Source organism: Onychomys torridus, chromosome 8 (assembly GCF_903995425.1).
Source record: "Onychomys torridus chromosome 8, mOncTor1.1, whole genome shotgun sequence".
NCBI lineage: Eukaryota > Metazoa > Chordata > Mammalia > Rodentia > Cricetidae > Onychomys > Onychomys torridus.
In genome coordinates, this window is record NC_050450.1 from 85,515,129 (window position 1) to 85,540,406 (window position 25,278).

Below are 25,278 nucleotides of genomic sequence, written 5' to 3' on the forward strand. Positions count from 1 at the left end.
CCCTGAGTTTAGCAAGAGTGGGTGGATATTAGCTGCTGAGCAAGCGCTACAAACTGGTGCTTGATTTGTTTGCTAGTTACCTTGACTTAAAAAGTGTTGGAGGAGCTGGGTGATGAGGTAGGTGCACATCTTTAATCCTTAGGAGGCAGAAGCAGGCAGATCTTTGTGAGTTTGAGGCCAGTGTGGTCTACAGAGGAAGTTCCCGAATAGCCAGGGCTGCACAGAGAAACCCTGTCTAAAAAAAAAAAAAAAAAAAAAAAAAAAGGGATGGAGGAAGCTGGAGAGATAGTTCATAGCATGTTCTGCTCTTGCAGAGGATTGGAATTCAGTTCCTAGAAAAATTACAGCTCTAGGGCCTCTGATGCTCTGTTGCGTGCGTGCGCGTGCATACACATTATTTTTAAGTGATGGAGAGTATTTGAGTGCTTCTGATTTATACCTCCTGTACATCTGTAGGTGTGACATTAGGAATAACACAAAAAGTTGAAGAAACCCTTCTAGTCATTGAAACCAGTTCTGATTCAGCAAAGTTGTCCCCATTATTGACAATTTGATCTTTTGTCTTGGTTTTTTCTCCGTCCTCTTGCATCAATAGAGGAAAGTATCAGTAAAAAATTTTGTTACAGTTACACTCCTTGGTCAGTTGTAACCAGTTTGGGAAGGGCTGGGAATGAGCTCTGGTGGTTGAATTGATGCTTCTTAGCACATGGCTTATCTTGGCTTCTATCCTCAACATGACACACACACTGTGGCAAAAACCAGCAGAAGCATGCATTTGGCAATCAGTCATACAGAATTGGCTATTGTATACTCTTATTATTTCTTGGAAATTGTGTACTATACATCCTTTATCTCAAATTGATGATAAAATTATGTAACTATATACACACACCCTCTCTTCCCCCAAAGAACCAGTTGTTCATCACGGCACAGCACACCGCCGGATCTAGAACACATTTTCATAAAGTCATTCCATAATTCGTCGGATGCCAGGAAAGAGGATACAGATTTAACGAAATGACTTGGCCAAGGCCACACACCCCAGGCAGCCTGGAGGGGACCAGACCCACCGACAGTGCCAAGGGCTGCGACCCTCCCCCAGGTGCAGACTCAGGTCCCAAGGCCTGCCCCGCTCCACAGGGAAGGGTGGACCGGGCCTGGGCGCCCAGGAAGTGAAAAGGCAGGGGTCGGTGCCGGAGACCAAGGAGGCCACAGAACCAGTTGACGGCCAATAGCAACCAGAGCGGAGAACGACGTCAAGCTCAGTGGAGGCTGACGCCGCGTACCCCGGGGAAGGGGGCGGGACCTAGCCAGGAAGTGACGCCTAGGGGGCGGTCCCCGGCGGCTGCGCGCGGCCTGGGCTCGTGCTGCGCTCCGCGCGCCCCCCGCCTCCTCTATGAGGCAGAGGCCGCGGCGGCCGTTAACGCTGTCGCTCCGGGGGCCGCGGCGGGCGGGGCTCCGTCGGGGCCCGGCCTAGTCCCCACCCAGCCCGGCTCCCAGCCGCCCGCCCTCCCTCCCTCACCCTGATGCAGGGGGCCGAGCTCCGGGACGGCGAGGCGGCGGCGGCGGCCGCCGCTTCGTACCGGGTCCTGAGCCGCCTCCTCGGCTATGGAGAGGCGGCCCCCGAGCCAGGCCCGCCGCCGCCGCCGCCCCCGAGCCATGGCCCGTCGCCGCCACCCTTCCTCGCGCGGCCCGGCCCGCGGGGAGCCCGACCGCCGCAGCTGATGGTGTTCCGCAACGTGGGGCGGCCGCCGGAGGAGGAGGACGCGGAGGCGGCCCCGGAGCCGGGACCCTCGGAACTGCTGTGTCCCCGGCACCGCTGTGCGCTGGATCCCAAGGCCCTCCCTGCGGGCTTGGCGCTCGAGCGGACCTGGGGTCCGGTATCCGGACTGGAGGCGCAGCTGGCGGCATTGGGGCTCGGGCAGCCTGCGGGGCCCGGGGTTAAGACTGCCGGCGGAGGCTGCTGCCCGTGCCCGTGCCCCCCGCAGCCGCCGCCGCAGCAGCCCCCGCCGCCTGCTGCCGCCCCGCAGGCCGGGGAGGACCCCACGGAGACGAGCGACGCGCTGCTGGTCCTAGAAGGCTTGGAATCGGAGGCCGAGAGCCTGGAGACTAACAGCTGTTCAGAAGAGGAGCTCAGCAGCCCGGGCCGTGGAGGAGGAGGAGGAGGGGGTGGCCGGCTTCTGCTGCAGCAGCCCCCGGGCCCCGAACTGCCCCCGGTGCCCTTCCCGCTGCAAGACTTGGTCCCTCCAGGGCGCCTGAGCCGGGGCGAGCAGCAGCGGGAGCAGCAGCGGGAGCAACTTCCCCCACCGCCGCCGCCTCCCGGGCCCCTCCGGCCCCTCGCGGGCCCTTCTCGAAAGGGCTCCTTCAAAATTCGCCTCAGTCGCCTGTTTCGCACCAAGAGCTGCAACGGCGGCTCAGGCAGTGGGGATGGGACCGGCAAGAGGCCTTCTGGAGATCTGGCAGCTTCAGCTGCGAGCCTGACGGACATGGGAGGCTCTACGGGCCGGGAGCTGGATGCGGGGAGGTGAGATTGGCTGGGGCGGGGGGCAGGCGACAAACTTCCGTTGCTGATTTCGTTTCTCTCTCTTCCCCTGCTGCTGCTAACACAGTAGTGTCACTCCTCAAGCTGTGGACTTCTGGAGAAGGCAGACGCTTGGGACTAAAGGTGGTGACACCTCGCATTAGATCAGAGCTAATTGTGGAAACAGCTTTCAGTCCTGGAGGGTTCACACTCGGTGACACTTCTCAGTGGGTTAGCCTCTCTTGCTGGGAATGATTGGAAGCCCTGCCCTACCATCCCTGTACTGGCCCCACTTTTTAAGCTTCCCACCTCCACCTCCCCCCACCCCCGGTGTCTGTCTACCATTACTACCGCTGCTGGGAGGTCTGGAAATGTGTGGCCCTGGGGTCAAAAAGCTAGTGTCAGTCGCTTGCCTATTATTATCTTGGCCACCTTGCCTGTTCTCTCTGTGCACCTGCCCCCGGTCTTCACACGTATATGCAAGCACAATGGCCTGGGGAATCTGGTCAGCAATCAGCTGGGCATCTCCATTCTTAATATTCTTCTGGTGGTTCTTAGATGTTTGCTGTCTAACTAAGCGTATGTGCTGACCACATTCCGAGAATAGCTTTATGCTTGCTCTCTCACTTTCACACAGATGTTGATAGTGCTCAGTGTATACACATTGAATTCTAGGCCAATTAATAACAATTCCAAACTTAGACTTTGAGGCCCCCTCCCCTTAATTTCTAAAAAGTGAATGGACTTTTGACATAAGAGCATAGTTCTGTAGTATCTATCAGTTTAGAAAGCTGTTAGCTATTGCATCCACTAATGAGACTTACTTTGTGGTATAACTGTGATTGTGAATTGTAGTTCTGACTCTGTCTTGGACTTGAATTGGTGGCTTTTGTTTTGAGACGAGGTTTTATAATGCTGATCAGGCTTGCTTTGAATCCACTGTATAGCCCAGACTGGTCTAGATCTCTTGATCTTCCTATCTCATCCTCCTCAGTCCCGAGTCAGCCTTCCTGGTGCCAGGATTAGAGAGGCCTGTTGCCACCATGCCTGGCTGGAATTGGTCTTGGTGTGGTTTATATGATATGTTCTTGAAACGTACTGACAGTGACAAACCAAAGCCAAAAAGCAGAGACACTGATAACTTTGCTGAGCACTAGAATCTCTTGGGGTGAAAGATAAGTATATCTGGGGCCCAATTAGAATTTTTTTATAATTTATTTTTATTTTTATGTTCATTGGTGTTTTGCTTGCCTGCACGTATGTCTGTGTGAAGGTATCGGATCCCTTGGAACTGGAGTTACAGACAGTTGTGTACTGCTATGTGGGTGTGGGAACTGAACCTGAGTCCTCTGGAAGAGCAGCCAGTGCTCTTAACCGCTGAGCCATCTCTCCAGCCCCCTAATATTTGAATTTTTGTTAATGCTCCCCAGTTGATCCTGGATGTGGATTTCTGAAGGGAACTTGAGTACTCCAAGATACAAGGTGTAGTCTGTCAGATATCCAGAAATGGCAACACAGCATTTCTGGATAGCTGTGCTGTGGACCAAACCCAAATCCCTGCTAGTCTGTCCTTTTTTTGTGAACTCTTGCTGAGAGCTCAGGTCTTGACAAGTGTGTGGCTGCTGGAACAGTTTTCCCCTAACAGTGGTAGATTCTGTATTTGATGCTCCACTTACCAATAAAATTTGCATCAGCTGAGGGTGGACAGCAGGATTGAAGCTGTGGGTAATGACATAGGATGGATTGATAATTTTCTTGTGGTTTGTCTTGCCTTTGTTGTACATTGACCAGGACTTGGTCTAAGATTCCTGAGACGTGGAGTATGAGGTGTGGCGTGAAATTAGCTGCTACATCTAATAGATTAGGAAGTGGAAAAGGCATATAACATTGTGAAGCAAAGGTTTTTTGCCTTTGGAAGCAGAATTTAATGGTCATTGGCTGCTCTATCACCAACCCTCACGCTAAGCACAATACAGATTTCTGCTGCAGAGCAAATTAGGCTGTACCTCTGCAAAGAAGCTTAGTTCAGGGCACTGGAGAAATAAATGTTTTGGTCCAAGAGCTTTTTCTGATGAATTGGAGAAGAGCTAGGTATTTGTGTGTAAACATTTGGTTGACTGCTATTTGGAGGCAGCATGTTGTATAGAGAATTAGGAAAGTCTGGATTCCATTTGGAACTTCAGCATTAGCTGTGAGATGGAGGGCAGATTTGTCGTTTTCATCTGTGAAATGGGACAGCTATAAATTGTCTTGTTCATGTCCTTACAGGAATAGAAGGAAGACGAGAAAACTGGATGGAATATTTTGTGCTTTTTGGAAGAGAAGTGATAAGATTGAATTGGTGCATTTTTTTTTTTTTTTCCTGTGCTAAGCTTCGGTGCTGCTTGCTAGCTTTTCCATGCTTAGTGTGTGCCAGTCGTGCTGGCAGCCTGAGGCTGTGAGAACCTTGGTAAGTCTGGCCAGGGTGGTTGTGATTTCTGTGGGTCTGCATCTCCTAAGCAAGTCCTTCCTTTTTTGAAAGAACAGTAGCTCGGAGTTTTCACATGTTCTCTTGTTTTAAATGGTAGTACCTGAAGCACTGGGAAATTTCAGCCCTTTGCCAGTTAGGCGGCTTCCACATCATTGTTGGTTGAAGTTAATTATGGCCTCTGCTGGCTTTGCTATGTAATTTGGGGCATTTATGGTAACCTCTAGGCATAATTCTCTTTACTCTTCTCAACATCTGCCTTTGCCATCTACACTTTTCCCACAGCTAACGCTTTTGATGAGAAAGTATTTCCTAACAATCATTTTTATAAGGCTTAGCAGTCTGCATGTTCTACTGGTGAACAACTTGACTTCTTTCACATACTTTGGATTTGCTTGAGTGGACCTGCCCAGATGTAGAGTCTTAGGAGTAGAGCACTATAAGGGGGCTAGAGGGTGATGGCTTAGGAGTTGAGAGCACTTGCTAATGTTGCAGAAGACTGGAGTTTGGTGCCCATGCGCCCAGGTTGGGGAGCTCCAGAGCACCTGTAACTCCAGCTGCAGGGGACACAGTGTCTTCTTTTGATCTCAGCAGGCGCATGTACATATGCCTGCATGTACATGTGCATACACACGTAAAAACTATCAATCTTTAAAAGTAAAAGAGGAGCATGGGGTCAACAAGGTGCTCAGCAGGTAAAGGTGTTTGCTGCCAAGCCTGGTGACTTGAGTTTTGAGCCAATCTCTGGGACCCACATGGTTGAAGGAGAGAACTGACTCTTGCAGGTGCTCTCTGACTTCCACATGCCTGCTGTGGCACATATCACCCACCCCTAACCTCTTAAAAAGAAATAAATGTAGCCAGGTGGTGGTAGCACTTGCCTTTAATCCCATCACCCAGGAGGCAGAGGTGAGTGAGCAGATATCTGAGTTTGAGGCCAGCCTGGTCTATATAACAAGTCACAGAACAGGCCAGCCAGAGCTACATAGGAAGACCCTGCCTCAAAAATTTCTTTTCAAGTAAATAAAATAATAATAATTAAAAAAAAATAGTATGAGTTAGCTTTGAAAATTCTTTAAAATGAAGTAAGATTGAGCCTGCCAACTAATCAGGTTTCTGTACTGAGGAGCTGGGCTAGGCCTCATACCACACATATGTCAGAATTCAGAGAGCTGGGCTTCATGCCTGTGGGCCTTGGTATAATATAGAACTTTGCTATTTCAGGAAAACCAGTGGAGTCCCCTTGTCTGTTTCACATATGTTGAGCTGATTGTCTTTCTTCAGATTTGGTGAAAAATAATATCTATCTGCCCTGTTTGAATCGTCACACACTAACACACTCAGTTGGGAATAGGTACCTTGTCCTTAGGATTGTTTACTGAGTTTGACAGTTGAGGCTATTCCTGGCAGTCTTTACAGTTGTGTGGTGGAGAAATGGAGAGCAGTTCTGTAGTGATTTTTGATTTGTTTGGGAAAAAAGGTACAATTCTGGATGGAGAGAGGCTTCTTTGGCATGAGTTTAGGGCTCTGCTGTCATGGGTAGACTTGGCCAACATCAGAAACTTACTATTTCTTTGAGTCTTGAGATCCAGGGGAAGGGGTGTATTTTGCTGCCTTTTTTTCCCCCTTATTCTTACTTTTGGTTAACAAGAATTTTTTAAATGTGTATGTCAGTATGTATGTGCACATATATGTAGGTGCCCGATGAGGTCAGAAGAGGACATTGAATCCCATATATCTGGTGTTACGGCAGTTGTGAGCTGCCCAGTTTGGGTGCTGGGAACCAAAGCTCTTCCAGGTCCTCTGGAAGAGCAGCAAGTAACAGCTGATTCACCCCTTAGTCCCGTTTTGAGATCCTCTCACAATGCAGTCTGGACTGGTCTTGAACTCACCGTGTAGCTCAGCCTGGCTTCCAATTTGAGCTGATCTTCCTGCCTCAGCTCCTGGGGAGATCCTTCATGAGCTCTGGGATTATAGATAGATACGATTATGCCTGGTCTCATATAGCCCAGGATGGCTTCAAACTTACTATGTATGTGTTCAAGTCTGGTTTTGATCTGATCCTTCTGCTTCCATCTCCTAGGTGCTGGAATCATAGTCATGTGTTACCGTGACAGCCAGGCTCAAAGGGGCCTTTTTGAGTCATAACATGACATTCTGAGAGCAAGGTGATAGTGTGGTGTGGTGAGCTATGTTTGGGTTTTTGTTTCATAGTCTGTTGGCCTTTTAAACTTTCTTTTTACAAACTGCTTATGGTTGTCAGCTCTCTCAGAATAAATTCTCTGGCTTTAAAATTTTTGTCTGTCCACTTGAGTCTTGTACCTTGGATATTCTCCGTGGCAACATCATTCCTGAGGTTTTAGGCATTAGACTACACCCTTAGCTTATCCCTAGAAGTTCCCTCCATCAGTTTTTGAGTTGGTTTACGATAGAGTTTTGGATCTGACCTTGCTGCACAGATGTCTGTGTATTGGAACTAAAAATGAACACATGGTTTTTGTGCCTGTAGCACACGAACAGACACACTGGCTTATGATGTGTTAGAAATGGCACAGGCTGCCTATCTTGGCACTGAGTGCATTAGCAGGGGCAGAGGTGTATTGGAGCTAACAATCTAGTATTTGGACATCCTAGTTTAGAAGGCATTTTATGAAAGGATACTTGTAAGTTTTAGGTATAAAGGGATTTATGGACAGGAGTGGTAGACATGATTCGTGTTTGATTTTTAGGTTCCTAGGAATTTGAAAAGTGGCCAATGATTACATCTTTGTGCTATTGTCCTGTTTAGTCTAGCACTTCTAATTCCTTTTATCTCATTAATCTGTTGCAATGCTGATTATAGTTTGCAGAATGGAAATGGACAGAGACGTTCTCTTACCTACAACTCAGGCAATGACTTACCTGACTCAAAGTCAGCAAGCCCCCAAAAGACTTGCTGCCTAAAGCCGTCTGTCCTGTCGCTTGAGTCATGATCTACCCAATTCTTCTCCAGTGAGTCTGTTCTAAGATGCAAGTGGCCTTCTGGCAGAGTTAAAAGTACTTTAATTTTGTACCCCAGTGTTTTTCAAGGTGATGTGGGAAGGCATGAATAACAACCCATGAGTGTAGTAAGGAGAGTTGATTTGAAATGTGTATTTGGGCTGGGGATGTAACTCAATCAGTAGGGTCTTGTTTAGTATGTTGAAAGCTCAGATTAGATCCCTAGCAGCACTACAAAATATGTTTATTTGGAGGCCTAGGAGGTGTGTGTGTAGCTTAGTTGGTAGAGTACTTGCCTTTAATGAATGAAGCCCTGAGGTCAGTCCCCAGCACTGTATAAACTGGGCATGTTGTACTTCATCGACAGTGTATGATGGTATATGCTTATAGCCTTAGCATTGAGAAGACAGAGGCAGAAGGGTCAGAAGTTCAGGGTCATCCTCATTTACATATCAGATTCAGAGCCAGCATGAGAACCCTGTCTCAAAAAGAAAAATTCGGGCTGGAGAGATAGCTCAGAGGTTAAGAGCACTGACTGCTCTTCCAGAGGTCCCGAGTTCAGTTTCCAGCAACCACATGGTGGTCCACAACCATCTGTAATGAGATCTAGTGCCCTCTTCTGGCCTGCAGTCAAACATGCTGTATACATAATAAGTAAATAAACCTTAAAAAAAGAAAAAGAAAAGTTCATCTGTTGTTATTCTTGTTGCTTTCCAAAACCATCTTATCATCTTAGAAATGGGCTTTTATCATCCCAGCTATTTTCTATATACAAATGGAGATCTAGCCGGGCGGTGGTGGCACACGCCTTTAATCCCAGCACTCGGGAGGCAGAGTCAGACAGGTCTCTCTGAGTTCGAGGCCAGCCTGGGCTACCAAGTGAATTCCAGGAAAGGCGCAAAGCTACACAGAGAAACCCTGTCTCAAAAAACAAAAAAAAAAAAAAAAAAAAAAAAAAGAGTTCTAAAAATATGTGTACTAAAGTAATAAATATGTTCCCGGGTACTCATTAAGCTTAGCAACAGGTATAGTATTATCCATACTTTATCTAGACTCAAGGGTTGCTCTCCTCGTTATGGCCCTCACCTCCCAACCCCCAGGGAACTGCCATCCTTAGTTTTGTGTGAAATCATTTCCTTGCTTTGTTTTTTCAGTCCTCTAGATTGGCCTTTTCATTAGACTGCCATCAGAATGCTCACAGGGTCCTTGAGATAGAAAATGGGTTTTTAGTTAGGTAGCATCCTCCCAAAGAGAGAAGGAAGCACACGTTTATTATTAGCCTCTCAGCCTCTTAGATCTTTTACCTTTCAGCTTCAAGCCATGAACCACCCTTCTTTGCCAGCAAAAACCATCTAGCCTCTGAGATGGCTCTGCCTGGGTTTAAATTCAGATGTTTTTCTTTTCCTAGATTCTAGAAACTATGATTTTTCTTCAAAATGTCGGGGGTGGGGGAGGAGATGAGCTGGAGTGAGAGGCCTCTGCAAGACGTGTGCATTTGGGTACTGCCGTTCTTCAGAGCTTGGCACTAAAGAGACTCGTCCCCAGCATGGGCAGATGGCACAGTGATGCAGTTTCCTTTGAAAAGAGGCAAACTGCCAACTGGCTGAGGTGTGAACCTTTTGAAAGGCCAGTGCTTTGGGTGTCTGCTTGCTGAGTTTAATGTTATACCCACAAATTACCAAATAAAAGTCAGCTTGGAAGCCCCTTGGCTGCTTTAAGTTCATGTCCAGTGGAATTAACTTTCCGTTCTTGTCCTCTGGGTTACTGGAACTAAGCTGTAGTCATGAGCAACTTTTATAAACGGAAACCATGTGTGCTTGTAGCTTGTTTTTATGTGGCCGTGTCCCTGTGTGGGCTGTGGATGTTTCAAGTGTGGATTATTAGACCTCTGAGAAGGAAGCTGCCTATGTTTCATCTCTTTCTTTCTTTGAGACAGGGTCTATGTAGCCCTGGCTGGCTCTGGGACTCACTATATAGACCAAGCTAGCTTGAACTCATAGAGACCTGTCTCTGCTTCCCAAGTGCTGGAACTAAAGGTGTGCTAAAGGTTGTGTGCCGTTGTTGTTGTTGTTGTTGTTATTGTTGCTGTTCTAAAGCTATGGTCTTGTTATATAACCCAAACTAACCCCTGAACTTATGACAGTCCTCCTGTTTCTGCTTCCCAAGTGCTAGGACTGTTAAGTATGTAGCACCATTTCCAGTTCTGAGCTCTTTCTACATAATTAAAATGAATAAAAATCTAAAAAAAAAAATATCTAAAATCGAAAAAGTTGAAACAAAAATGCAAAGCTGGGCATACTGGCATGCACCTGTAGACCCAGCACTTTAGATATAGAGGCAGAGGAATCATGAGTTCAAGCTCATCCTCACCTACTAAGTGAGTTAGAGTCTAGTCTGGGCTACATGAGATTGTGTTTCAAACAAAACAAAAAAAGAAGCATAAACACGTTTTCATTTTGTTTTTGTTTTGAGGCTGGAGAGATGGCTTGAGGGTTAAGAGCACTGACTGCTCTTCCAGAGGATCAGACTCAGTTCCCAGCATCCAGATTATCTCATAGAGCCTAAAGCTGCAGTTCAGGGGTCCCATATTCTTTTCTGGCCTCAATGGCCACCCATATACATGTGGTATATAAATGCTTTTGTTTTGTTTGGGGGATGGTACTGGGGTTGAATTTGGGGCATTGTACATGATAGGCAGGTGCTTTACCAACTAGACTACACCTTGGCCCTGAAAACAAATAAGCTTTTGTTTTGTTTTTCTTTTTCTTTTTTGACTGTCCTGGAACTCACTTTGTAGTCCAGGCTGGCCTCAAACTCACAGAGATCCACCTGCCTCTGTCTCCCGAGTGCTGAGATTAAAGGAGTGTACCACTACTGCCCTTAAAAACAAATAATTTTGAGTAGGACTTCATTTTAGATTTTCTTTTCTTCTGTAATAAAGGGTTTACCTCGTGTCTCAGGACATGTGGAATGCAGAGTTCAGTGATTTAAACACTTGTGTGGTGTTCATCTCTCCCTTATTTTCTGTGTGTTTTCTCTCTCTGCTGGTGCAGTGCAGAATTAGAGTTTACTTTCCATCTGATCCTTTGTATCACAGTATGTCTAGGGGGTGAGTCAGCCATGACACCTGGAGTCAGGCATTGTGAAGCTATAAGTGTAATTAATGTCTAGTGTCAGTCAATTCCAGGATGGGATTTTAGACTTTATCAGAACTTACCCTCCCCTTTCATAAGCCCATAGCCTATTTGTATCACCTCAGTAAAATCTCCGTCATCTTGAAGTGAATGACAAAATGTTTTAAGGCTAACACATCTGTGCCTGGAAAGTCTGTGTTGGCATCTCTTGTTCTTCATTATTTGCTGAAAAGCTACTTGAAGGAGGTATAGTTGGAACCTTGGTGAGTAATCGAAGATGGAGAATAGAGGCAGAGCTGTGTGACTGGGGGGGGGGGGGGGGGTGTACTTGGGTACAGGCAGAACCCCTTCCCCAAGAAAGCCCTGTTATCCATGGCCTAGGTTCATATCCCAGGGCCATGGGCAGAGAGGTATTCACTGATGGCAGTGTGTCTTTTAGTGCACTTCTCAGGCCAGGATGTGCTCCCTGGCTTGCTGACTCCATTTGGAACCTTTTCTCTTAGAGTCAGGCCCAGAGGGAAAGCTGTTACTCCAAGCTGGCAACTACTCAGGCCTAAATCCTTCTGCTTGGCTTTCACATGAAAATCAGCTCTGCATCCAATGTCCTTCCTTGTGAAATAGACTTAGTAGTTACCACTCAAGGTGCTTGGTCTTAATGTGCCGGGCATGGAAAGATCCAAAAGTGTTGCTATTGCTTTTTAGGCTGGTGAAGCCAAATCTATTTAAGGAATTGCTTTAATTTATTTCATTTTCCTTTAAATTTTAGGGTTTATTATGGAAGTGTTGCCAACATATCTGTAATAAAGGGTTTGCTTTGTATTTCAGGACATCTGGAATCCAGTGTTAGTGATTTAAGTGCATATGTGTTCATTTTCCCCCTTTATTCTCTGTGTGCTTTCTTACTTCCTAGGAAACCCAGGTTGACAAGAACTCAAAGTGCCTTTTCTCCGGTCTCCTTCAGCCCCTTGTTCACAGGTAAGGATCACGTCTTTCTCTTTTTCTGATAATTGAGAGTGGGAGTGTTCTGAGACTCTCAGGGAACATGCTTGCACATGCCTTGCTGGGGGAGCTGTAGGCACCTTCCAGCCTGTCTGCAGTAATTCCTTCATTCTGTGCCCCCTGGGTTTGGGGTGAGGCTGTTTTTATGGCATATGGAGTGTGCCCTCGATTTCAGATGCTTGAAGGTAAAGATGCTTCTTGGTAATTGGGTAGCCCTAGCAGTTACGAAGTTAAGGGTAATTACATATAAATTAAAGGCAAGAATTACAAAGTTATAGGCTTGCAATGCATAAAAGACTTTCTTGAAGTCATAATTCCTGTTCCAGCTTCGAAGGAAGTTCATAGATTATCTAATAAAAATGACCCATGAGCATCTGGTCTAGTTTAAAGACTAGGGCAAAGGGGATTGTGTGAGCTTTTGTCTACCATTTTAGGGGTTAGCAGTTCTTGCAGCTGTTAGTGTTCTTCAGTGTGTCTAATTTAAGTGTGTCCTCTTGCAGCAGGGAACACAGTTGCTATAAAGAAGGAGATTGTTGAATGTCCTCTTGGTAATGGGTCACTGCCATGCCATCTGATATTAAGGGGAACTTTTGAGAGAGAGACCTTCTGTTCTGTCAGTTATATAAAGCTCCTGGTTGAGTAGAAGCTGTAAAAAGGTCTTTTTCATATTGTCTCAAGTCTTGAGATGCCAGCTGCCCTACTTGGTTGTGACTCAGAAGCCCTTTAAAAAATAGTCTTTGGTTGGATGTTGTAAACCTAGCTACTCCTGTAATTCCACCATATGGGAGGCAGAGGAAGGATTGCTAAGTTCAAGGCCAGTGTGATCTATGTTGTGAGTTCAGACCAATCAGGGCTACATATATAGTGAGACCCTACCTCAAAAAACATTAATTAGATTTAAAATGCCAGTGCCAATCCTTTTTTTTTTTTTTTTTTTTTTTGGTTTTGTTTTGTTTTTCGAGACAGGGTCTCTCTGTGTAGCCCTGGCTGTCCTAGAACTCACCCTGTAGACCAGGCTGGCCTCAAACTAGGAGATCCACCTGCCTCTGCCTCCCGAGTGTTGGGATTAAAGCTGTATAGAGTTTTATTTCTAAAATGTTTATTTTATATGTACGGTTATTTTGTATACATGTATGTCTGTGTACCATTTATGTGTCTGGTGTCGTGGAGGCTATAAGAGGGCATCAGAAACGTTGAGCTTGAGTTACAGACAGGCGTGTACTGCTTGTTGTTCAAGTGCTGAGAATCAAATCTTGGCCCTCTGGAGGAGCAGCCAGTGTTTTTAACCCCCAAGCCATCTCTGACCCTGGAATGATAGGATTTAAAAAGAAAATTTTTAGGTTTTATTGTTTTATTCTTTTTATTTACATTTTATTTATTGATTCTGTGCCATATCACGAGTGTAGAAGTCAGAACAATTATCAAGAGTCAGTTCTTGCTGGGGCAGTGGTAGTGGTGCACACCTTTAATCCCAGCACTGGGGAGGCAGAGGCAGGTGATATCTGTGAGTTTGAGGACAGCCAGGGCAACACAGGAAAAAGGAGTCAGTTCTTTTCTTCCACCATGCAGGGCTTGGGGGTTGAATTCATATTATCAGGTTTGTTAGCAAGTCCCTTTGCCTCCTGAGCCATTATACCATCCCTATTTTTCTTATTTTATGCATTATATAAGTTGTTCCGTCTACATGTATGGTGTGTGTCCTATGTGTGGGCATGGTGCTTGTGGAAGTCAGAAGAGGGCGCTGAATCCACTGATAGTGGAGATAAGGATGGTTATGAGCCACCATGTGAGTGTGGAGAAGCCAATCCGGGTCCACTTGAGAGCAGCCAGCCCCTTAACCTTTGAGCCAGCACACTAACCCGAGAACAACTGGATTCTAAGCCGACTGGGGCTGGGATAATTCCACCCTGCAGAGCATCAGACGCAAAGCTTTGGGACCCTTGACCCTAGTCCTCTGGCCTCCTTTGCTTGCCCTTCGTTGCTCTCTCCTCTCGGCCTCAGCTCTGAGCATGAGGCTTCTGTAACATGCTTGTGTGACTCCCTCAGGTGAGACGGTGTCGCTTGTGGATGTGGACATTTCTCAGCGGGGCCTGACCTCTCCACACCCTCCAACTCCCCCTCCTCCTCCGAGAAGAAGCCTCAGCCTCCTAGGTACAGTCTCTGACCTGCCCTTTAGCTGTCCTGCCCTGGAGGGAGGGTGAGCTCTAGGGACTTGTTCTTTTGTCAGGAGCTAGATTAGTGAGTTTCTGGGTTTCTATTGATGACCCAATTATTCCCCATCCCTTTCTTCACCTCTGCCATATCTGTAGGTACGTAAATGGGGGGCATTTTATCTGCGTGCAGCAGTATTTACTGTCCACCACGTGTTGACCAGTTCACATCTCCCTTGCCCTCAGTGTGCTGCTACTGAGCTATTTTAGGAGTATCTGACTTTCCCAGTTTCTAAACAAAGCAAAGCTAGGTAGGATGACTTGCCCTCGGTTCATGAAGATGACGAGTGAAGGCCAGGCTACCTTGCCCCAGAGGGCAGCCTGACACCCTCTCCTCCTCTGCCTTCTCATGCTGTTGTGTGCTCGTTTGCTGAAGCTCTTGCTTTTGTTCTCTCTTCTAGATGATATCAGTGGGACGCTGCCTACATCTGTCCTTGTGGCTCCGATGGGGTCTTCCTTGCAGTCTTTCCCCCTACCTCCGCCTCCTCCACCCCACGCCCCAGGTTAGCTTAGCTCAGAGGCAAGACTTGTAAGAATGGAAGGATGGGAGAAGTCTGTTATGGAAATTACAGTTTAGGAGATCTTTATCCCCTTAGCTAGACTAGAACTTGAAAATGAGTCCAAAGAATAATTTTTTTTTCCAAACCTGTTTCTTTCTGGAAGTAAATCTTATTTTTCTTAGAAATAAAAGACTGGGATGTTTGGTCCCTGCTCCTGGGGCGGTTTTGCATCTCTGAATAGATATTACTTAAGAGACTGCCTTGATGTCAGTTCAGTGAAGAGGTTGGCTGTGTTGCTGGTTATCAGAGTTCTGTATTCTTTTCTGAGCTTTTTGGTATTTACTGCAGCCTTGTAAATAAGTACCAAGCATTTAGTAGCCCATACCTGCTTTGCCAGCCTCCGGTACCCAAGGCATAAAATCAGCATGCTTTTCTACTTGCCTGGCAAAATCTTTACTGCCCCTGGGCAAGTAAGCGAGTCACTATTCCCAAGGCTGCTTTACCGGCACTTCACTTCGAGGTGGGAGAAGTTGGAATCGCACTAGGCTGGTGAAGCCCCTGAAGTAGTCACCTTAGTCAGGTTAGTGAGGAGCGGCTCCCTACTGCTCTCCTGGGGTTGAATGCCCCCACCCATCCTTCACAGCTTCCACCAGCCCACACAGCTTTTTGTTCCAGCCCATCCAGCTCTTTCCCACTGCTTTGGCTTCCACCCTCCCCAGCTTAGCGTCTAATGCCTTGTCCTTCTTCAGTTAGCATCTCTTTTTGTTTTATTTTTGTGGGGGGGGGGGAAGTCTGCCTATGAGAGGAGCAGTGTAGCTAAAACAAGTGGTCTCCACGCTCTTGCCCTGCAGATGCATTTCCCCGGATTGCTCCCATCAGAGCACCAGAATCCCTGCACAGCCAGTCCTCTCAGCACCTCCAGTGTCCCCTCTACCGGCCCGACTCAAGCAGCTTTGCAGCCAGCCTTCGAGAGCTGGAGAAGGTGGGTGTGTGATGCCTGAGGGGCTGGCAGCTCACCTTTACTTCCACACCTGAGCTCTATGCCTAGGCTGTCCTTCCGGTTTTTAGAGGAAGAGGAGTTTCTATGCTTCTAGTCACAGTGGCTAGACAGTAGGCTCTTGTTCACTCCATAGGAAAGGTAAGAAAACCAAATTTGGAGGGGAAAAGTTAGACCCAATGAAGGAGGACTGTAGAGGTATTTGGAATAGTCTAAGATGGTTTTGGGAGGTAAAGTGACCCAGTTCCTTCTTGTCCTTGTAGGACCATTGGTAATAAAATGTAGATTAGTCTTCTGGTACCGGGAGGACTGAAGTGTAAGGAGCCTGGTTTTCACTGCTGTGGTTGGCACAAGTGTTATAATGGCTTTTACCTTCTCAGATAATCTCCCCCGGTAAGATAGATTGGCCCAAGATGTTGGCATTTCTCTGTTAACTCCTTTACTGTTTCCTGTCTTTTATAGTGTGGCTGGTATTGGGGTCCTATGAATTGGGAAGATGCAGAGATGAAGCTGAAAGGGAAGCCAGATGGTTCTTTCCTGGTACGAGACAGCTCTGATCCCCGTTACATCCTGAGCCTCAGCTTTCGATCACAGGGTGTCACCCATCACACTAGGATGGAGCACTACAGAGGTGAGGGTGCTGCTGCTGGAGAAGGCCCTTCCTCCAGCTTGCCTTTCCCCACCTTTGCTGCGTTAGTTCCCGACCTCCTTTTCATCAGTGTGTGGGCCTGAGCACATGTGTATGACCACCTAAAGAGGGTATTAGGTCTCCTGGGGCTGGGATTACCAGCAGTTAGGAGCGGCCTGATAGGAGTGCTAGGCGCCAGACCCTACCTCCAGCCCGTGCTTCTGGGAAACATGGACATGTGACACCACGCCATCTTTACATGGACTCTATGGTCCTCATGCTTGTGTGGCAAGTGGTTTAGCCATTGAGCATTTCCCTAGGCCTGTTTGTTTGAAGATAGGATCTCATGTGGCCTAGACTTGCCCTGAACTCACCATATAACCAAGACTGGATTTGCCCCTGCTTCTTAAGTGCTAAGATTGTAGGTAGATAGCACAAGACCAGCTTCAAATATCTGTCAACTCTAGAAATTGCTGAAAGTGTTCTACATCCTGCAGTCTCATTTAGCCAAGATTTAATTCTTTTTTATTGTTACTATTTTGTTTTCTTAAGACAATCTCTCTACATAATCCTGGATATCCTAGAACTTACTATATAGACAGGCTGGCTTAGAATTCAGAGATCTGCCTACCTCTGCCTCCTGAGTGCTGGGATTAAAGGTGTGTGCCACCACTACCAGGCTACTATTTTTATATATAAAGAATTAAATCTTGGGCTGATCATGATGGTACACACCTTTAATCCCAGCACTCAGGAGGCAGAGGCAAGTAGATCTTTGAGTTCCAGGCTAGCCTGTTCTACAGAGTGAGTTCCAGGACAGCCAGGACTGTTACACAGAGAAATCCTGTCTTGAAAAGTGAAAATCTTTGCGATTTTCAAAAAATGTTTTATCTTTATACTTGTTTTAAATACGTAGACACCTGAGTTGCATGTAAAATTTCTTAGAGGGGGGAAAAAAGAGCATATGTAGAAAAAGTTTAAGAAGCCATGAATTGGCTAGGCAGTGGTGGTACATGTCTTTATTCCTAGCACTTGGGAGGCAGAGGCAGGCGAATCTCTGAGATCAAGGCCTGCCTGGTCTACAGAGCAAGTTCCAGGACAGCCAAGGCTACACAGAGAAATCTTGTCTCGGGGGGGGGGGGGGGGGGGGGGGGGGCGGAGAGCCATGATTTGCAAGGAGGTGGTGGCATATGGCTTTAATCCCAGCACTCGGAAGGCAGAGATGGGCGAATCTCTGTGAGATGTAAGCCAACCTGGTCTACAGAGTGAGTTCCAGAACAGCTTAGGCTACACAGAGAAACTCTGCTTTGAAACTCTCCCATTCCCACCCTCCCAAAAAAGTCAACCATTAATTAGATTAGGAAGGATGGCTCAGTGGTTAAGAGCATTTGCTACTACTCTTCCAGAGGACCAGAGTTCAGTTCCCAACATCCATGTCAGGTGGCCCACAACTTTCATAACTCTAGTTCCAAGGGATCTGATACCTTCTTTTGGCCTCCATGGGCACCCTTACATACATGGAACACAGGAATACACACACACACACACACACACACACACACACACACACACATATACACACACATACACACACACACACACACACACACACACACACACACACACAAAATAGATCTTTAAGGGTTGGGGATTTAGCTCAGTGGTAGAGTGCTTGCCTAACAAGCACAAGGCCCTGGGTTTGGTCCTTAGCTCCAGAAAAAAGAAGAAAGAAAAAAAAAATAGATCTTTAAAAAAAAAAGAAGAAGCCATAGATTAGATAAATGTTGGAAATGGGAATTGGTAAGAAGCCATTGCTGCCTATTTTTCTGCTGTTCTAAAAAAGCAGAATGACAGATAAACCAAATATGAAATAAAGTATTTTAGAATGAGATACTTTGTTAAAACTATTGGACTGATAATTGTCTAGACTCTGGCAATGGTAGATGAAACTTGATCTTTAGGTTCATGATAGGTGAGGAAGTGAAAGTTCTCCTAAGTACTACTCCAGTGACTTCTTGGTTACAGGTCCTTTCTTCTTACATAATGAGATTGTTAGAAAGAAGCTTTGTTTCTGGTACCTGTTGGCAGTGGGACATGCCCTCCTCATTTTCAGTGATACCACAAGAGTAACTGCAAAGACTCCGCTCTGCAGTTCCCTGAAATGACTCGTTATCATGAATGTGGTCTTTTTGTATTAAGTCATAGGAATTCAGGTTCTCCTTTAGTGCCTGTCCTGGATTGCTCTGTAGACCAAGCTAGCCTTGAACTCACAGAGATCTGCCTGGCTCTGCCTCCCAAGTGCTGAGTCAAAGGCATGTGCCACCACCATCCAGCTAAAATTTATTTTTAAAAAATTTAAGAATTTAATTATTAGGCTGGGTGTAGTGGCATGTACCTTTAATCCCAGGACTCAGAAGTCAGAGGCAGGTGGATCTCTGTGAGTTCCAGGACAGCCAGGGCTAAAAAGAGAAACCCTATCTTGAAATACCAATAAAAAAGAAGAAGAATTTAATTATTAAAAAATTAAAATGGCCAGGCGGTGGTGGCGCATGCCTTTAATTCCAGCACTCGGGAGGCAGAGGCAGGCGGACCTCTGTCTCAGAAAATAAAAACAAAAACAAAACAAACAAACAAAAAAAATGTTCACACTAGCCTTTCAGATCATTTGAGGTTCTTTGTTTGTTTGATTTTTAGAGTTTTGCTTATATCCCGGTCTGGCTTTAACTCAGATCTTCCTGCCTTAGACCCATGAGTGCTGGGGTGATGAGAATGTCTTACCACACCCACCAAAAACATTTGTAGATTTACTCTTCACCTTTCCATTTCAGGAACCTTCAGCTTATGGTGCCATCCCAAGTTTGAGGACCGCTGTCAGTCTGTGGTAGAGTTCATTAAGAGAGCCATCATGCACTCCAAGAATGGGAAATTTCTCTATTTCTTGAGATCCAGGGTGCCAGGTAAAGTGTAATTATAGTAATTATTATTGTTGTTGCTTTTTTGAGACAGGGACTTACTGTGTATTTCAGGCTGGTCTTGAGCGTTCTGTGTTGCCCAACCTGGTCTTAAACATATGGTCCTCTTGCCTCAGGCTAGCTATATTAATTATTAAACCTAACTTGGTTATGATATAGTATTCTACCAGAATGTCCCAGCCCCAAACAAAAGCCACAGCTGAAACTGTTTGTCCTGGCTATTGTAGGAACCCCTTTTCCTGCAGAGTCCACTGAATAATCCCAGCCCTTGTATGTTAATCTTACAATGTTCTGAAGAATGATTTCTACTTCTCTGACCATGTGAAGAAGAAAACCTAGGCATCTTGTACCATTTGACATTAAGATGGCTTCTTGCTGCTGCTGTTACAGGTGTCTTGGCTCTCTCACTTGTGAAGTAGAAATTGACATCTCTCAATCTCTCATGTCACTTCCTCAGGGACTGGGATGTGAGAGTGGGCTCACAGAAAGGCAGTGAGTGGCCAGACGTTGGTGGCACACACCTTTAATTCCAGCACTCGGGAGGCAGAGCCAGGAGGATCTCTGAGTTCAAGGCCAGCCTGGTCTACAGAGCAAGATCCAGGACAGGCACCAAAACTACACAGAGAAACCCTGTCTCAAAAAAAAAAAAAAAAAAAAAAAAAATGAAAGTCAGTGTGTGAGTGAGTCCAGGAGGCTGGGCTCAGTTGTTTATGAGATGTCGGCTACAGGTTTGTCTATACTGTACTAACTGACGAAGAGAAGTGGGGTTGTTGTTGTTTTTATTTGGTATATTGACATCCCTACTTCTTGTTAAAGTCAAAGATTTCTCTCCTTTTGGGAGCACTGTCCTGTTCTTGGCTTCACCAGTATGGTCACATAGTCAACCAGCTCATTCAAGAATGTACCTGCCTGGTCTATCAGAGGAGGCAGAGGAAATTGGTTTGTAGCATTGGATAAAGAAAACTATCAGGCACATTGATGATGTGAAGAATTTGTAGGATACAAGAAGAACTTCAAATGAGAGCTTCTTGCTTTCACTTTGAATCAAATTAACTTCCTAAGCAGGGTGCCAAGAAATGGCTCTGAAATGTAGGAGTTGCTGCGGAGCCTTGGGCAGAACCTCAGGAACAGGATTGGGCCAGGTGACAGTGATGTTTGTATAATGTTGGTGATTTAAATAAGGCACGACAGCGTGTGAACTGTATTAATTCTCACTTCATTTGGGATTTGGTGCTGAGCTGCCAACACCATGGGGGCTCATGCATTTCTCTTAGTTGAAGGAAAATGCTAGAATTCTTGAGGATTGACTCTGCTTAGCAATTTTTAACATTTGTGGATATGATGGATATTTATTTAACAAACATTTATTTGTAACTCAGTATAAAAAGTAAGCCAGTCACTACCCTCAGGCAGCTGATGGCCTTAAGGAAGGGACGGGAGAAAAACAAAGGGAGAAGAACCTGCAAGCATAGGAGTGATTTTCAGGGATGGGGTAATGAGCTCTGCTTGTGTGAGGTAGGCAGTGTCAGCAAGATGTCTTACTGCTCTGGAGTGCCTCTGCTTGCAGACTGTTGAGAGACTTGGTGAACTCTTAGGTGCTACCAGAACAGCTCTTTTTATCCCACAGATGTGCTTGATCTTCAGAAATGGCAGCTGAGATTTCTAACATTGTACGTGGGCTAGAGTTTATAGTATTTGCTACTATTTATTGAGTGCCTGTTGTATACTAAGTGGTAGGTCAGGTTTCTAGTTTGAATATCTCTTAATTCTTTTAACCACCTCAAAGTTAGCTAATTGATTAGTCCATTAAAATTTTAGGTAATGGAACTGGGCATTTAACTCAGTTGGTAGATTGCTTGTCTAGCATTCATGAAGCCCAGGTCCCAGCACAGCATAAAACTAAGTGTAGTGGGCAAACTTGTAATCTTAGCACTCAGGATGTGAACTGAACCCAGGGTCGTGGGCAAGCTGGGCAAACTCTGTGATGGAAGAATCACATTCTCAGTTGTCTGTCTGTCTGTGTTTGCTTTGGGAGGTATGTCTCATGTTTCCCAGGCTGGCTTTAAGCACACTATCTAGCTGAAGATGAACTTGTGATCTCAGCACTCAATATGTAGCCCAGACTAGTCCTGAACTTGTGACAATCCCCTTGCCTTAGCCTCCTAAGTACTGGAATTATAGCTGAATGCTGCCATACCCTGCTGGGACAGATTTTTAAATATAACAAGTTCACCATAGAATGAGACTCTGCCTCAAATATTTTTAAATAAAATATTGTTTGTCTGGAATTTACCTATTGTAACTCCATGGTTACAATATGGCTCTCTGAATTTCCTGTGAAGTCATTATTGGATCCAAAGACTAGACTGATCCATTTGGATGTTTGGTGGAGGAGGGGTACCCACAGCACTCTTCTTAGGAGAACACTATACGGGCAGAACTTGAGCACTGTCAGCTCCTGCACAACCGACCGACTTCCCTTCCCTCATTATTGTTAGTTAAGACTTTCCTTTTGTTTTTCTTCCCATCCCACCCCCCACCGCCTCCTAGGCAGTGTCCTATAGTCCTTACTGACCTCAGACTGACTATATAGTTGAGGCAGACCTTGAACTCCTGATTCTCCTGCCTCAGTTACAATAATCAGGATTATTCTACATAGGCATGCTCAAGGCCCATCTCCTGGGTGATTATAAATCTGTTAAAATGACAGTGCTTACTATGCTCGTGGCCATGTTATAATACAATATAATGCTGAGATTCAAGCACCTTTACCCACTGAGCTACCCTGCTGACCCATCATCACCTTTTTTTTTTTTTTTTTAAGTCCAAAATCTTTAACTGTGAGCTCCTATAGAATCAAAGAGGCTACACACTTCAACTTTCAAGGGCACCAGGGCCTATGAGCTTAAGTGAACCAGGGTCTTCACAAGATAGGCTTCCAAGGGGTAAGATGTTCCCTCAGGATCCCTTTCCTATTGCGCAAGTGCAGATAGGCTATCTCTGCAATGGTGCTGATTTCTTTAACAATCACAGCTGCTTTCTCAGCACTGGCCTGAATGCTCTCATTTTGAAGTGGTCTATGCCACACAAAGTAGTCCATTAGCTGTCAACTTTTCTCAGGTTCTCAGGACATAAGCAGAATGAAAGCACATTCTTGGCTAAAACAGTACATTAATGGCTTCTAGCCCAGTTCCTGATAGAGTCCTTACTCCCCTCTGAAACCTCATGAGTGGGCCCCACTGTCCAAGTTTCCTTGGTATTCTTGCCTTCCAAGTTCCCATGAGAATGGCCAGTTAAGCTCTGCTTCCAGCTTTTTAAATACACTGTTCCAAACTCTTCTATATTCTAGCCACAAAACAGGTTCAGTGGCTTAAAGACCATATAACCAGGTTTATCAGCAATGACCCCACTCCTGGCACCAATTTCTAACTTTTTCTCTTGGTATGGTAAACTATCCCAAAGCAGTCTAAGGGAAGCCATAGGTAGGGTTTAGTGGTTGAAGCACTTGCTGGTTTAGCAGAGAACCTGGGGTCCAGTTCAGCATCCACATGGCAGTTCACAACTGTCTCTAATTCCAGCTCCCTCTTCTGGCTTCCTCTGGCCAGACATTCATGTAGTGCACTTACATGTAGGCAGAGCACTCATACACATAAAATAAAAATGAATAAATCTTTAAAAAAAAGAGTGCACACTGCTCTTGCAGAGAACTCACACTTAGTTCCCAACACTCATATTAGGTGTCTCACAACTAACTGTATGTAACTCCAGCTCAGGGGGCATCCAGGACCCTTTTATGGGTTCCATGGGTATGTGTACACTTGTGGTGCACGTAAACTCAGGCAGGCACACACGTACATGTACATAATGAATAAAAGTGAGTTCTAGGCCAACCAGGGCTATATAGTGAGACTCTGTCTTAAAAAAAAAAAAGAAAAAAAATTAAGCTGGGCGGTGGTGGCACACGCCTTTAATCCCAGCACTCAGGAGGCAGAGCCAGGCCGATCTCTGTGAGTTCGAGGCCAGCCTGGGCTACTGAGTGAGTTCCAGGAAAAGGCGCAAAGCTACACAGAGAAACCCTGTCTCGAAAAACCAAAACACTACAATAAAAGTAATATAAAAAGCAACTTAAAAGAATTGTTTATTTTTCTTTGAAAGTTAAATTTATTCTTTTTTTTTTTTTTTAAGATTTATTTTATTTATTATGGATACAGAAGAGAGTGCCAGATCTCATTACAGATGGTTGTGAGCCACCATGTGGATGCTGGGACTTGAACTCAGGACCTCTGGAAGAGCAGTCAGTGCTCTCAACCTCTGAGCCATCTCTCCAGCCCTAAATTTATTCTTATGATATGTGTGTCTTAGTTAGGTTATTGTTGCTGTGATATAACACCATGATCAAAAGCTACAGAGTGAGTTCCAGGACAGGGTCCAAAGCTACACAAAGAAACCCTATCTTGAAAAACCAAGGGGAAAAAAGCAACTTGAGTAATGTCTTAGGGTTTCTATTGCTGTGAAGAGACACCATGACCATGGCAACTCTTATAAGAAAAACATTTAATTGGCTGGTTTACAGTTCAGAGATTTCGTCCATTATCATCGTGGTGTTGTTGCTGGATCCTGACGGCTTCCTCAGGGGAGGGGGTGAGAAGGTGCAGTGTCAATGACACAGACACCAGCAAACTCGTTATTGAGTATCGGGGAAGGCCTTATCTACCCCCTTCCCAGCATCTAATCTGGTGGCATTGTGTGGTCATCCCTCATTGGCTGGGCATGATAAGTAACTCCAACGATGCCTATTGCGAGGCCCTCAGGTAGACTCGGCATGATTTGAGCCAATTTCCTGGACCCTATGGGCCTGTCCTACTACATGGTGGGACATAGCGTTGTGCAGGCAAACATGGTGCTGGAGAGATAGCTGAGAGTCCTCTATCTATGGCAGGCAACAGGAAGTGATCTTAGATACTGGGCGGTATCTTGAGCATATATGAGACCTCAAAGCCCATCCCCACAGTGACATACTTCCTCCAACAAGGCCACACCTAATGTGCCAGTCCCAATGAGCTACATCCAAACTACCACAGGGAGCAAAGAGTTTGTTTGACTTACCTATCCTGAGTCACAGTCCTTTGAGGGAAACCAAGGCAGGAACTTAAACCAGGTGGGAATCTGGAGGCAAGATCTGATGCAGAGTCCATGGGGGAGTGCTGCTTACTAGCGTACTCCTCATGGCTTACTTAGCTTGTTTTCTTATAGAACCCAGGACCACCAGCTCAAGGGTGACACCACCTACAATGTGCCCCCCCCATCAGTCACTAATTGAGAAAATGCCCCACAGCCAAAGCAGTTTACCTATACAGCCCAATCTTATGGAGGCCTTTCCTCAGTTGAGGTTCCCTTCTTGATATTACTCTAGCTAGGGTTAAGTGGACAGAAAACTAGCCAACACAGTGTGTATGATGTTTTGCCTACATGTATGTCTGTGTACCACATGTATGCCTGGTATCCAAGGATGCCAGAAAAGGATATCACATCCCCTGAGTCTAGAGTTAGAGAAGGTTGTGAGCTGCCATGTGGTTGCTGAGAATCGAATCTGTGGAAGAGCAGCCAGTACTTGTAACTGCTGAGCCATCTCTCAAAAGAGAAAGGGTTCATTTAGCTCACAGTTGAGTCCGGTAATATAGTCCATCATGATGGGAAAGTCAAGGTAGCAGAGGCTTGAAGCAGCTGGTTACGTTTTCTCCTTAGCCAGGAATAGAGCATTAAAGGCATGCTGCTACTCAGCTCTCTTTCTGTATTTGCAGACTAGTGGGTGGGTCTTTCCTTCTCACTGTAACAAGATGACCTCTGCAAGCATAGTCAGAGGCCCGTTTC

General features: G+C 45.8%; 1 protein-coding gene across 2 annotated transcripts in view; it reads left to right on the top strand.

The window, feature by feature from the left end:
- Positions 1-1,329: 1,329 nt before the first annotated feature.
- The window catches only part of Socs7 (suppressor of cytokine signaling 7), a 37,330-nt gene continuing 13,381 nt past the window's right edge, over positions 1,330-25,278 (top strand). Inside the window, exons 1-7 of one of the 2 annotated variants that reach the window (XM_036194831.1) lie at positions 1,330-2,524; positions 12,012-12,076; positions 14,147-14,251; positions 14,712-14,813; positions 15,662-15,792; positions 16,270-16,438; positions 19,264-19,392. In XM_036194831.1, coding sequence (XP_036050724.1) covers positions 1,527-2,524; positions 12,012-12,076; positions 14,147-14,251; positions 14,712-14,813; positions 15,662-15,792; positions 16,270-16,438; positions 19,264-19,392 — 1,699 coding nt within the window. In that variant the 5' untranslated portion in view covers positions 1,330-1,526. The remainder of the gene's footprint in view (positions 2,525-12,011; positions 12,077-14,146; positions 14,252-14,711; positions 14,814-15,661; positions 15,793-16,269; positions 16,439-19,263; positions 19,393-25,278) is intronic. The other variant, XM_036194832.1, reaches the window with a different exon arrangement.